The sequence below is a fragment of the Crocodylus porosus genome, unplaced genomic scaffold (assembly GCF_001723895.1).
Source record: "Crocodylus porosus isolate Cpor-Errol unplaced genomic scaffold, CroPor_comp1, whole genome shotgun sequence".
Classification (NCBI taxonomy): Eukaryota; Metazoa; Chordata; order Crocodylia; family Crocodylidae; genus Crocodylus; species Crocodylus porosus.
This window is the reverse complement of record NW_017728946.1, coordinates 3048412-3062235: the sequence shown is the minus strand read 5'-3', so window position 1 is coordinate 3062235 and position 13824 is coordinate 3048412. Positions and strand designations below refer to the sequence as shown.

The window sequence follows — 13824 nt, the reverse complement described above, 5'->3', positions numbered from 1 at the left end:
CCGACACGCACGTGCGTGCACGCGCACTCATGCACTCACTCTCTGCTGGGCAGGCAGGGGGCATGTCACCATGGTGGTGTGGCTGACACAGGGCTCCTGGCAACAGCACTTGGTCTCCCCACAGTTCTCCACCCTCCCATGCTGTGTCCAGTCTGCTGGGCCACAGGGATGGCTGCTGCCACATGCCAGTCCAGCCAGGCTGCAGCCCCATGCCCAGCACTGCCCATGCCCATCCCCATGACCATGCCCATGGTCACGGCAGAAGTCTGGGGGGGGGCATATTCCCCCCCATAGTCCCCCATGTCACCAGTGGGTGTGCCCAGAGAAATGGTCCCCAAGCCAAGGCCCTCCAACTCTCCCATTCCATAGACTTCCCTGTATAGTATCCAGCTGCTGGGGCTGCTCCCACCACTGTGCCTGGCTGTATTGCCACCCTTACATGTGTGCATGCATATGATGCCCCCTGTCTCTAGTCCAGTCACCCTCCCATTCCCTCCAGGCCCAAGCAGCTCATTGCAGGCTGGAACATTGCATTTTTTCTCCTTTAAAGGGGAAATTCCATACTTTTCCATAGAAAACAGAAAACCTAGGTCCCTGGTCATAATAAAAAATGTGCTTGGGGCAAGAACCGCCCCAGCTGATTTACAGCTGTGTCTACACATAGTAAAATTACTGTGCCTGGCAGCAGGGCCCTAAAGTTCACTAGGCTGCCCCATACTGCCTAGCTCCTAAACCAGAAGCAATGCAGCCATTTCTCCACAGAAATACAGGAAAGTTGGTTAGCATAGGCCCAGCTAATAGGCATAGTCACTCAGAACTGGTAATATGCTAACTTTAAGCACTTCATTTACATTGCTTCCAATTTGGAAGGCAGTGCACACAGAACAATGTGGATTGTTTGCTGCCAGGTGTGGAGAATTTACTGGATAGATGTGGCTTAAGAGATCCATTTCCCTTGGACTGTTGTTAGATGTCCTTTTTCACAGCTAGCTCATGAGCCTTCATATTTCATGATGCTGAGAAACATCACACATGACACATGTATGAGAAAGATCACTCTGTTCTCGGCACCAGCTTGGACTTCTCCCACCTGCTGCACCTGTCTCTGGATTCATCAAGTCTTACCAGTGGGTCTCCTGTCTCAAAAGTAGGGCCAGATGCTACAGGCCAGATACTGTTTTTGATACTGCATAATCTACTAGCCATGGTTGCCCTGCAAAGGTCAAGAAAGTTCAGCAGGAGCCCCTCCCACTAACATCCCTGCTCTATATAAGGTGCAAGGGGTTTTCTGTTAAATGTCCTCTTCCCATCATTTGGGACTACCTACTTTGTCCAAGGCAGTCTCACATTTTACTCAGTGAAATGAGAGTGCACTTGGCTGGGACTCCAGCCTTCCATCCACTAAAATGGACCCTACCACCTCCTGCTGCCTAAAGTAGTAACATTTTGGAAAGCTTACTTTGTGTGTATATTCATGCTCAAAAATTGCTCTTCAAATTTTCTGTCCAAGGAAGCTGTCAGTTTTACTAATAAATTCTTGAACCTTTTTTAGTTTTGGGCTGTAGCATCGGGAGGTTTGGACATTCAGATACTTTTTGAAGAGGTTGAAGGGATCCATATATTCGTTACACTAGCAAAAAGGGATAGTAATAAGGACCAGTCAGTTTCCACCCCGAATATTACCAGAAAGTTAAACTGTATGCATTCTTATTAGGAAATGGCTGGGATCCCAGTATTAATAGGGTTTGAGAGCACGTGCCACATCAGTTGCCTACTGTCCTTCTCCAAGATATTCCAGGACACTTTTGTTTGGAGTTCCAGCCATCCATGCTGACAACTGGACTCTGGTACGCTCACAAAGCTGGAAGCACTGATCTGCTAGTTAGCCCTGACCACACCTTCAGTTTAAGGCAAGATGGGGAGTTTAGTGTATTAACTTTGTGGCTTATTCCATGTTTTATCATGCTATTAATTGTGTGGCTAAAAGTAAGAAGGAGCCTTGGGCTTCTGTTACTTTAATGAGAGAAATAGCAATAGAAAGATCCCTTTTTTTGCACCAGTCCTGGAAGCACTGCAATACCAGGTCAATGCATGGAGTGGACGGAGCACGCTCCGGTTCCACCAACCAATACCAAAAAGAATTTGCTCAACATGAGCGGATGGCAGGGAGAGGCTGAAGGGCTGCCCTGGGAAAACCACCTTCAAGATCATGGTATCTCCCCTGCCAGGGAGCTGAACAGGGGCCAGCCACAAGAAGAAAGGAGCAAAGCAACACTGCTGCCTAAGCAGATAGCTGCCTATTAGAGGGAAGGAGCATGCATCTCCAGCCAGTTAGGAGAGCTCTGCCTGGGGAGGAGTTAGCTGCAAGGGAATTGACAGCTAAGGTAATAAGCCCTTAGGGCAAAGCCTAGCTGGGAGGCTGCTAGAGCATCGGTCAGAAGCTGCCATGGCAACCAGCCTTCAGGCCCTAAGGAGAAACCCCTGCTCAGCTGGAGTGCCACCTGGCTGGAAGGGGCAGAGCTCAAAAAGTTTATAAACCTAGGACGTAAGTCAGGAAGATTAGTCCTAGCAAGCTGCAGAGTGGCCAGCTTCTGGCCACAGACTACAGGAAGAGGGTCTGCTGACTCCTGGAATTCCATAAGGATGTAAGTAGGGTGTTTCTGTCGGGGGGTATAATCCAGGGCAAGGAGATGTATGGCTGCTCTGACAGTAAGCAACTGCTGATGTTTGGACTGTGCACAGATTTAGTTTGTTATAGCCAGTGTGCTTATACTTTTGTTACGGTTTGAGCTGGTGACTTGGGACTGGTGGAGGTCCCAATAGTGCCACAGTGTACGTGGGTGTCCTGAGCCCACCAGAGGCTAGGGGGCCAGGACATGGAGTGGGTTTTGGCCCCCAAACAGGTGCCAGCCCAAAGGGAGAGGATAGCCTAGTTCAGGCATTAACCAAGCAGAACCAAGGGGTTCAGACAAACCAAACTGAAGTAGACTTAATGCCGTGAGCTGGGTGGAGAGTGCCCAGAACAGGGCAGAGACAGGACCAGGGGTCTAGACGGACAGAGCTAAAGTAGACTTGGCACCCCAAGCTGAGTGGAGAGCACCCAAAGCAGGGTGGAAGGACCCAGACAAACATCAAGGGCAGGGCCAGGGCCAGGAGCGTCCAAGAAGAACTGACACTAGGTCCAGTGGGCCCAGGATCCAAATAAGAGAGAGATGGGGGCTGGAACCCAGAAGCTCAGTCTAGCACAGTAGACTGGAGCTAGAGGGCCCAGCAGAAGAAAAGGGACAGAGGCTGAGGCTCTTGCCACTGTGTAATCACTCCTTTGTCATCTGTAAGGCATGAGCGTGGTGTAAAGGGTGGTTGGAACCACATAATTAGCCTTTAAGGCCAAGGGTGGAAACATCTAAGCTCAGGAGTGTGAGACCAGGCTTGGGAATCCCTGGGGCAGCCTCTGGGTTTTTTTGTTTTGTTTTTTTGTTTTGTTTTTTTTTAAGAAAGATAATAGCATGGCAGGAAATTCAAGGGGAGGTAGGCTGGACAGGGCTCTCTCTCTTTAGGCAGAGGGGGCTGCAGAGGCATCATGGCCACACTTGACACTCTCCACCCAGCTCACAGCACTGAGCCTACTTTGGCTTTGTCTGTCTGGAGCCTTTGGTCCTGCTCTGTTACACCTGGTTACTAAAGATGTGATTATCTACTTAATCATGTTTTAAGTGTAATGTCTGCCAGGGGCCTCAGGTTTTTCCAAACCAAAGGTCTGATGTAAAGACTATCTGAAATTGAAATTCTTTATCCTTGCCTCTCTGCAGTCCTGCTGTAACCTAGAGTGCAGATCACTGCAGACCATGTTTGAAGGATGAACCATCACTTAATCTTATAACTTGTCCATCAGGATTACTTGTGGATCTGTGCTCCTTCATCTTTTCCCCCGCTGGTCTGTAGCTATTCCAAGATGCGCATTCAGTGGCAGAAAGTAAGAAATATTTGGGGCTTGAGGCATAAGCGATCTAGGTAGGAACTTGGTTGCCAGGTTATTTATTATACACATGCCTAGTCCCTAGGGACAGTATTTCTGAGAATGTGGGGTGTTGGTGCACCAAGGAGAGCTCTCTGCTTAAGTAGCAGTCATGGCAGTACAGCTACTCTGGTAGGTTCCTGTCAAATAAGGCTTTTTGGCAACAGGCCCAGTACGTTTTTGGTACACAGTCTTTGCTACAGTGCAGTATGAGAAAGTAACCTTGGTTGAACAATAAAAATCATTGTGTAAAGTACAGTACTTAAGGTCAAATCATATTTTCCCAAATACATTTTCTTTACATATATTCAAGGCTTCCTGTTTTTTGCCAAGACAGAGGACAATCCCTTATTCCTTAGAAATAATATATTCTCTTCCCAGAAAGCTGTACAGAAAGGAGGATGTTTCCTTCCTCAGTCTTGTTGTAAAGTCCACAGGACATCATGGCTTGATTCTCTGACAGGGAGCCAAGTACTAGGCATCCTGATAGTAGCGCTTATGAAAAATTGCGAGCCGACTATCCTGAGTGACTTGTGTGTGTGGCTTGCTGCAGGCACAGGCCTACCTTGGGGTACTCTACATGAAGGGGATGTTTCCTGCAAAGCAGAAGGCTCTGAAGTATCTGTGGCTGGCAGCCAAGAATGGGGTATGTGCTTCTTTTCCCATGAGTACGATGTTATACCTGCTGTGGTCTTGTATTCTCCATCATTCATTCATCTCTGCACCAGGGCTCATTGGTTAGGAACCAGGACTGTAGACTGTCAGGGAAATGAGATTCTCTCCAAATAGCAAGGTGAGCTGCACTGGCGTTAAGGAAAGGAGGGGCACTGAAAAAACTCAGAAACAGGGTGAATTTGTAAATTCACCCCATCCATTCCATGACCACCTGCCTCCCTTCCCTGCCCACCGCCGCCTCCTCCTTGCTGGCTGTTCTGGGGAACAGTGGGGGGCACCTCCACCAAGATTCCCCACCCCGCTTCACCCTCCGACAGGGGGAAGCTCTGCAGCTCAGGCGGCCGGGGCATGTTTGCCACTGCCACAAACTTTGGCCTGTGCAGCCAATTGCCTCCCGCCCTCTTAGCGGTGCATGCGCAGTTGGCCAAAAGCGTTTTGGACAGACGCACACACTAAGCCCTTTTTAGATATAGATAAAGAATTCCATGGGCTAATCACTTTTCTAAAAAAAAAAGTATTCAATTTAACAGGTTTAATGATAGAATCATAGAGAAGTAGGTCTGAAGGGGACCTCTATTGTCCAATGCCTGTCGGTCTTTGTAAATTAGAGTGCACAAGTGACTTTCCGCCAACCCATTTATTCTTTTGTATGTGTGCCACATTAGCCCTTGAACCTCTCCCCAGAGTCTTATTCAGGCTTCCTTTCTAGAGAAGCTTTTGCAGGGCTATGCTTCTTTTTTTTTTTAACCCATCTCTAGGCCCCCTTTTTCCCCCATAAGATGTCTAATGCTGCATATAGAGCCATTCCATATTTAGATACCATTTTAATGAGATACTTGCAGTGAAGCCTACACCTTTCCAGTTAACTTTCAGTGGCCACTGTGTCTGAGAAATTTGGATTGCTCACTCCCTATTTAGTTTGGAGCAGAAACTTGTGTGGCAGACTTTTAGAAAACAGTGGTGTATGGGTGGCCAAAAGAGAGCTTTTTGTTGATGAGGAAGAGCAACTTCTCAGTAGCTATTCACTGCAGTTTTCCAGGACTTCCATGATTCTGTTCTGTGGGAGGAGTATGCTCTGTTCACCATGAGTTATAGTTAGGACCACATATGTTTCCTTAGCTCTGACCTTTGTTCCTTAGCTCTTTCTTAGTTCTTAAGCATTTCATTATGCTGTTTGATTGCTCTGTGAAGTCAGGAGTTTGGTTTGTTTCTATATTGGAGTCCTAGAAATCCTAGAGTCCAAAAAAAAAAAAATGATGGGGGAGGAAAGGGAGATGGTTTACAGTGAAGATATTCCTCAGGAGATACTTAGAAATGTAACTTGTTGATGGGGGACTAGTCTAGGCAGACCATGTTGGACAGTAGAACAGTAAGTCTAGTGGAGTGTCAAGATTTGGGGTCTATACTGTTTATAAAGGCTGTCTTTTCCTGTACATGTATTCTAATATTCTGTCCTTGCTGGGCTGACTACTATGTGTCTGTTACATTTAGGATTCCCAAAGCAGGTACCATGTTGGTGTTTGCTATGAAGAGGGCCTTGGAGTCCAAAAGAACTTGGCAGAAGCAGTGAATAATTACCAGCAGTCAGCTGCTGCAGGAAACTGGCTTGCTTGGGAGAGAGTGCAAGCCCTAGAGCAACAGTGTGCAGGTACCATAAACCTGGGATGCCTCACAGAAGGAACGTGTAGAGGTGTGTGGGGAGGAGTGGGAGAGCTCCCACTGCCAGCAATCTGTGTCAGTGAGTGGTGAGACCCTGTGCCTTGAAAAGGAGAGCATCCATTGCTGCAGGTATTATTACAGGGGAAGGGTTTCTCTCCCCTCAATCTCTGTGTGCTCAGTGCTCATTTGTCAGTTCCTGGAATATTTGAATAGGGGGACCACTCCTGTGAAGCTTGAGGTTTTCCTAACATCTTGTGTGTATCGTTCATGCAGCCTCTGGAACCAGCTGCCCAGCATCTTATCCAAGGATAAGAACAGTCTCCTCCAGCCCCAGCCTTTTGGTCCATGAGCAAACTTCCCTAAAGCCTCAAGCCTCTCAAGCAAATTGTCCTGGTCTAACTGTGTCCCACTCCTGGAGCACAGGCAGCTGTAGTGCAGCCACCGTAAGAAACCTGAGAGGAAGGCCTGCTCTGGAATACAAGATGAGTACACTGGACTTCTCTCACCTGGAGAAACACTCATGGCTCTAATCTCAGGAGATGGCAGTCCACTAATAAAGACTGTTAGAAAAAAATCCCCTCCTTTTATATAAAGTGTATAAAGAGAATAACTTTAAATTAAATTAAAACAATGTAACACTACTGAGCATGCAGGCAAGGTAGGGAAGTAGGTGTGAGCATTTATTAAACAGGGTGGCTGTAGACTGGATTTGTTAAAGAGAACCAGAAATGCAAATCTAGGCCTCCCCAAGCCAGACAGACGTACTGTAACAAACCCCTGCAGTGTCAGCTACAATCACTACAGCTGATGAGGAATTTACAGGCAGTCCTTGGACTTATGACACAATTGGTTCCTGAAAACTATATCTTAAGTTGAAACGTCATAACTCAGATCCAGTTTGCCCATAGGAACAACGTTGTGCATGGGGGACTGGTTCCTAAACCAAGGTCTGATACCCTATTTTCACCAAAAATAACCCAGTATTTCATATTCAATTATAGATGAGTAATATAGCTACATTAATGTATTTATATTGTAAATTGCAATCATATTGATTTGGAAGGACTTGTTTGAGATGACTTTGCTGGACTTTTTGAAGGGCTCTTGGCTGGAATCTTCTCAAGAGTCTTGGCTGCAGGTTTTTCTGGAGTCTTGACACTTTCTTAAAGAAAGCAGACCAAGGAAGTTTGGATAGATGTTCTCCAGGGAGATGGGCGATGCAGCCAACTTGTTCACTGGCATCATGTCACATCAGAACAAGCATCGTAAAGTCAAAACTGACATCAAAGTCAAAATGGTGTCAATTTCTAAACGTTGTAAGTGCTGTTCATTGTAACTTGAAGTGTCTTAAGTCAAGGACTGCCTGTACTTTATATAGAGTGTCCTAGGGGTTAGGGTCACAGGCCAACAGGGAGGGAAAAATACAAGTAGATAGGTATCCAAAGTATAACAGCATGCACTTAGAGGGCTAGTAAACAGGTAGTGGTCAGTACCGCTGGGGTACATACATTCAACGCATGCAGTCCCTTGCCCACCTCCAGAAGCATCCCCAAAATTCAGCCTTTAGTTCAGAGTTGCTCTGTAGGTCTGTAGGTTGTGGACTCGTGTGTAGTCAGTCTGTGGCTCATCTATCTCCTTCAGTCCATCTCACAGCAGGCACCAGGGCTGTGCCAGGGCTCAGAGATTGCCTCCTCTTCCTCCTGCTCCCAAGGTCTTCAGTCTAGCAGCAGGGTTTCTCATCACTGCCTCTTCCTGCTTCCAGCTGCCTCTGGGATTTGTAGCCCATGGTCAGTCAGCAGGACTCCACAAGGTTGCTCCCTTTCTGTCACATACTCGTATCACATTTTCAGTGCACACAATGCATTACATTACACACTGCATATATTACAATACTATCTGCACATCATGTTTGTGATTCCAGTAGTTATGGAGGAGCCACTTCAATATTTGTAACAAAGCTACTGAAGCAGAGCTGGCAGTATATTTAAACAAAGTGCTGCTAAGCTGTAACTAGTGCAATAGAGGCTTGCTGTGTCTGAAATTCTCTTTAGCCTTCCATATAGGTGCAGAGCTTAGCATTGAGTATTTTGTGGGCAGTGGTGGAATGGCCCCCTCCTTTCACAGAGTTACTTTTTTATTTAGAAAACTAGCTGTTCTGCTTCATGCTGCTGTTTTACCTCCCAAATTCTCTGTTGTTTTTGATGGCTGATCACCAGGGATCCCAGTTTTCTCTGTTAAAAATCCAAAATTCTCTGATTGAAAACCCCCAAATCCATGTTTTTTCATGATTAAAGTGAAATTTTGGCATTTGATTAGGATTTTTTTATCATGGAAAATCAGAGCTCCCCCTGCCCCCTTTGCTCACCAGGACATGGATCCAGCTGCCCCCTTCCCCACACTGAGCAGTCCTGATATGTTAGTGCCCCTCACTCCTAAGCTACAGCCCTCACCAGCCTTGCCAGTGTCCCTCACTCTTGACCTGCAGCCCTTGTCCACCCTACAGAAAATTGCAGCAAGCCTTACCAGAGTCTTGGAACACGGAGACAGGAGCTTGGGAGCAACACAGGACTACCAGGTACCAGCTGGCATTATATTCAGGGTTTGGCCCCTCACCAGCTGCTGCAAGATCCCAGGCAGAGGCCATTCCCCACTACAGAAAAAGGCAACCCCTCCCACACACCCCCCAGTCCGTATCTACCAATCTAAGGGAAAATTCAGTCCTGACTCCAATGCAACATAAGCCTGACCCTGAGCCAGAGGGGAAAGACCCTGTAGCCAGACCTGCTCCAGGGCTGAGTCTCAGTTGGAACATAGGAACATCCCTGACCAACCTCTTCATGAATACCTCCAGTGCTGAAGAGTTCACAGCTTCTCTGGATGTTTGTTTCACTTCCCCCTGCTCTAAATGAGAGTTGAACTAGAATTGAACCAGAACCTAAAAACTGGTTTGAACTGGTGTTTTGACTTGAACTGGAACTGAACCATCATTTGCCCTTTCCTGAACTACAATGCGAACCAAGCTGCAAAAAAAAATCGCTGGGGTCACCAGTGTAGGGGTGAATTTAGATGGGCTTCTGGCCTCCCTGACTAGAAAAACAGACAGAAAAAGTGCTGATACTGTTTATTTCAGTTATATGTTTTGAGATGAAAAAAATCCTGCATGTCTTATTATGTGCACAGAGGTCCTATTAAGTAAACTTGTTTTAGTTTCTCCAAGGTCATATTTTTTTTCTCTGTATCTGTCTTAAGTATAAAAATGTTTGAAAACTTAGAGAGGGGGAGGATTCCTTGGAAACAGACAAGTGAGTGATTCCCCTTGCCGTAGGAAATCCTCCCTGTGATCACAGTATAGCCCTAAATAAAGAAAAGCTGGCTGTCAGTTCTGATTCAACCACAACACAAAGTTTGATTTCTTCCACACCAGTTAGACTTGTGCCACTGGTTAGAGCAGGGTTATTAATTAAATGGGGGTCACCAGGTAATCCACCAGTCAGATTGAGGTGACTGGTTCAGTCTTCATTAAAACTGCATTAATCCTCCCACTGGGGCCAGAGGATGGCAGGACCTGCTCCCTGCAGCCCTGCCAGTGTGACCTGCACCCCTTGTCCTGGCACCACCAGCACTGCTGGCATGATCTACAGGTGGGTATATGGGGCAGGGGGTGGGGGGACATGGAGCTGGGGGAGTGCTTTCTGGAGCTTGGCCCCTGCCCTGATGGTGCAAGGGTGGTCTGGACTCACCAGAGCTTGGCCCCTGATGACCCAGACTGGCCCTGCACCATTGAGGGGGGTCCTGATGGTGCAGGGCTGGTTCGGGCTCACCAGAGCTTGGCCTTTAGCCCCAGTGGTGCAGGAATGAGCCCAAAGCCATGGCTCTCCAACTCTTTCCACCCCCCCCAATAAACTTACCTGCACGCAGCTGCCCTGTCTGGCTATATTCTCACCACTTGTATGTGCGTGTGCATATACACACGGCACCCCCTGCCTGCAGCCCTAGTTTTTTCCCCCTTAACCTCCCTGGCCCTGCCTCTGCTCCCCTCAACCCCAAAGCAGCATGTTGCAGGTTGGAACTTTGCCAGCCTGCAAGGGGAACCCCACAGTTTCCCACCGCAATGCGATGCTGCGGCTAATAAAGCAACCAAAACGCTGGCTTGCATCCATAGATGCTTCTCGAGCAAATCCCGGCACGTCATTCTCCCCTTGTACTCGGCCTTGGTGAGGCCGCAGCTGGAGTACTGCATCCAGTTTTGGGCTCCACAATTCAAAAAGGATGTGGAGAAGCTTGAGAGTCCAGAGGAGAGCCACACGCATGATCAGAGGTCAGGAAAACAGATCTTACGATGACAGGCTGAGAGCCATGGGACTCTTTAGCCTGGAAAAGCGTAGGCTCAGGGGTGATCTGATGGCCACCTATAAGTTTATCAAGGGTGACCACCAGGATCTGGGGGAACGTTTGTTCACCAGAGCGCCCCAAGGGATGACAAGGTCAAACGGTCACAAACTCCTGCAAGACCATTTCAGGCTGGACATAAGGAAGAATTTCTTTACTGTCTGAGCCCCCAAGGTCTGGAACAGTCTGCCAGCGGAGGTGGCTCAAGCACCTACATTGAGCACCTTCAAGAGTAAATTGGATGCTTATCTTGCTGGGATCCTATGACCCCAGCTGACTTCCTGCCCTTTGGGCAGGGGGCTGGACTCGATGATCTCCCGAGGTCCCTTCCAGCCCTGATGTCTATGAAATCAAAGGGGAAAAAATCTGGGTTCTTTTCCTCTAAAGGAGAAAATCCACAGTTTTGCCAGGAAACAGAAAACCCAGATTCCTGCTTATCACACACGATGCTGAATATCATAATGGCATGTGGTTGAAGGGTTGCCTAGACAATTTTTAGAATCCTACAACTCTGCGAGGGATCTCAAAGGTCAACTAGTTCAGTTCTGCACAAATACAGGATTTAATGTTCCTAATAGATAGAGGTCTATCCATCTTCGTGAAATTGTCTAGTGAAGGAAACTAACATCCCACTGAATTAAATGCTCACTGCAGCTGAGTGAGCAGATCCAGGGGCATCTGGGATCAGAGTGGTAGAGTGAGGGCCTCCCTATGGCTTCAGTGCCAAGTGGGGAGTCCTGTCTGGCGTTTAGGAACAGCCCCCACTCCCACAGCGCTCAGATCCAACTCTTACATTCTATTAATAATTAAAACCTCTTTTGAGACTAAGGAGCATGTCGCTGAGTCTGCACGCTAGGCATTTACTTCCTTTGGGATGAGACAAGTGACAGAACCCCTTTATACATGTGCATTTGCATGTTCTAATAAAGCTCAGAATCATACCCCTAATGTATTCAGTCACACAACTTCAGTGCCACTTGCTCACATACACGTGACTTTTTCCTGCTCCCCCTTGCTATACCTATACACATACCACTGAAATTTGCCCTTCCCCTGGGCTCACCCACACCACTAAGGATTGCCATGAAAAACCATAAAGCCCAGATTCCTCCACCCTCCCCTGGTCGACTTGCCACATATTCTGACAGTTTACTTTCCACAACCCCCACCCCCATAATCACACACCTGCACTTCTCTGTCTCTCTCCCATCCACACACAAAATGAGGGCTACCCCTTTATGACTCTTGCCATCCTGCATACAAATTTCTCTTGCCCCAAAACAGTATAATTCTTCCTACATACATACTTTTCCCCCCACAGTTCACTCTGCCAACCCTCCTTCCATGTCCCCTGACACTGAACTGAAATAGTCACAGGGTGAAACTTGAGCTGTTCTCTGGACTATTGTGCTTTCCAGGCTGCTTTCTTATATTCCAACTGGGCTAGTCTCCAGGCTGGGCTTCTTAACGCCTGCATTTCCCACACCCTTGTTATCCCCAAGGGATCCCAACTATCTGCTGCCTGATACAGTGCAAGAAGCTTGCTTTGGAATCCAATCACTTCCCTGCTGAGAAAGCCAGAGATCAAGAAGCAGTTGTAGGCAGATCCTATCCTGGCAAGGTTACAGGAACCATGATGTCTGCTGCAGTTTTGGGTAGCCACTGGGATGGAAATACTGAATGCTGGGGTTTCTTGGAAAGGAAGCATACCAGGAAATAGCAAGGGCCTCCCAGGACAAAAATCAGCAAAGCAAAGATGAAGAATGAGCTGCACCTGGTGAAGGAAGTTAAAGACAACAAGAAGAGGCTCTATAAGTATGTTAGCCAAAAAGAAAGGCTAAGGAAGCTGTGGGTCCACTATTAAATAGCCAGGGGTAATTCTTAGCAACAGCTACATTGCCTGTCTTCACAAAAAAATTAAGCTGCAACCAGACACGTAATAAAGATTACTTGGGTAAGGATGGAAACAAGCTGAGACATGAGATAACAGACTCAAAGAGCTATTTATGGCTCTGAATGAATTCAAGAGAAAGAGGGGAAGTGTGGGTCCCTTACTAAATGGGCAAGGCAACCTAGTGACAGATGATGCAGAAAAGGCTGAACTACTCAATGTCTTTTTCACCTCAGTCTTCACAGGCAAGGTCAGCTCCCAGATTACTACACCTAGCAACATAGTTTGGGGAGAAGGTGAGCAACCAACAGTGGTAAAAGAACAGGACTATTTAGAAAAGCTGGACATGTATAGGACCATAGGACCAGACACGCATGCAAGCGTTCTGGGGGGTTGGCCAATGTGACTGCAGAGTCACTAGCATTACCTTTGAAAACTTGTGGCAATTGGGAGAGGTCTTGGATGATTGGAAAAATGGCAAATATGAGGCCCATCTTTAAGAAAGGGAAGATGAGGATCCAAGGAACTACACACTGGTCAGCCTCACCTCAGTCCCTGGAAAAATCAAGGAGCAGATCTTCAAGGAATCTATTTCTGAGCACCTGGAGAAGACAGTGATAAGGTCTCTCACAACATTCTCCCAAGCAAGCTAAGGAAGTATGGGTTCAATGAATGGGCTATAAGGTGGTTAGAAAACTGGCTGGGAACAGTCCTGTCAGAAGCTGTGCATGCTAGTCAGAGCCCAGCTGGTGGGCACAGGCTAGAGTGTGGCACAGGCTGCCCTGCCAAGAGCAGGTTGGGATGCAGAGCACCGCAGGGGCAGACATGGGCTGGATCCAGTCAGTTGGCAGGCCGGATCCAGCCCATAAGCCATATTTTGCCCACCCATGAACATTGGTGATATGTAGGGGGTGCACGCATGAAAAGCACTACCGGCAGTGCCTGTGGGAGGTCACCACTCACCCCCCATGCCACTGGCGTCTGCGGGTCAGGGACTCCTGATTGCTGCTGGCCACTGTCAACGGCATCTACAGGTGGTTGCCAACTGCTAGTTGGCACTTGCCACCCTCCTCCACCAATACCGCTGCAGCTGCCTGCAGGAGCTCCCTGCTCAGCCCACCCCCCACCACTGACACCGTCATGACTGCCGGCAGGAGCTCCCTGCTTGCCACCACACCCCCACCACTGCTGCCTG

The 13824-nt window shown here is 47.8% G+C and overlaps 1 protein-coding gene across 1 annotated transcript in view; it reads left to right on the top strand.

Moving 5' to 3' along the window:
- Positions 1 to 6941, top strand: part of KIAA0141 (KIAA0141 ortholog) — an 8075-nt gene extending 1134 nt beyond the window's left edge. The window contains exons 2-4 of the mRNA XM_019550756.1: positions 4569 to 4661; positions 6182 to 6338; positions 6623 to 6941. Coding sequence (XP_019406301.1) covers positions 4569 to 4661; positions 6182 to 6338; positions 6623 to 6879 — 507 coding nt within the window. The 3' untranslated portion in view covers positions 6880 to 6941. The remainder of the gene's footprint in view (positions 1 to 4568; positions 4662 to 6181; positions 6339 to 6622) is intronic.
- The last annotated feature ends 6883 nt before the right edge of the window (positions 6942 to 13824 follow it).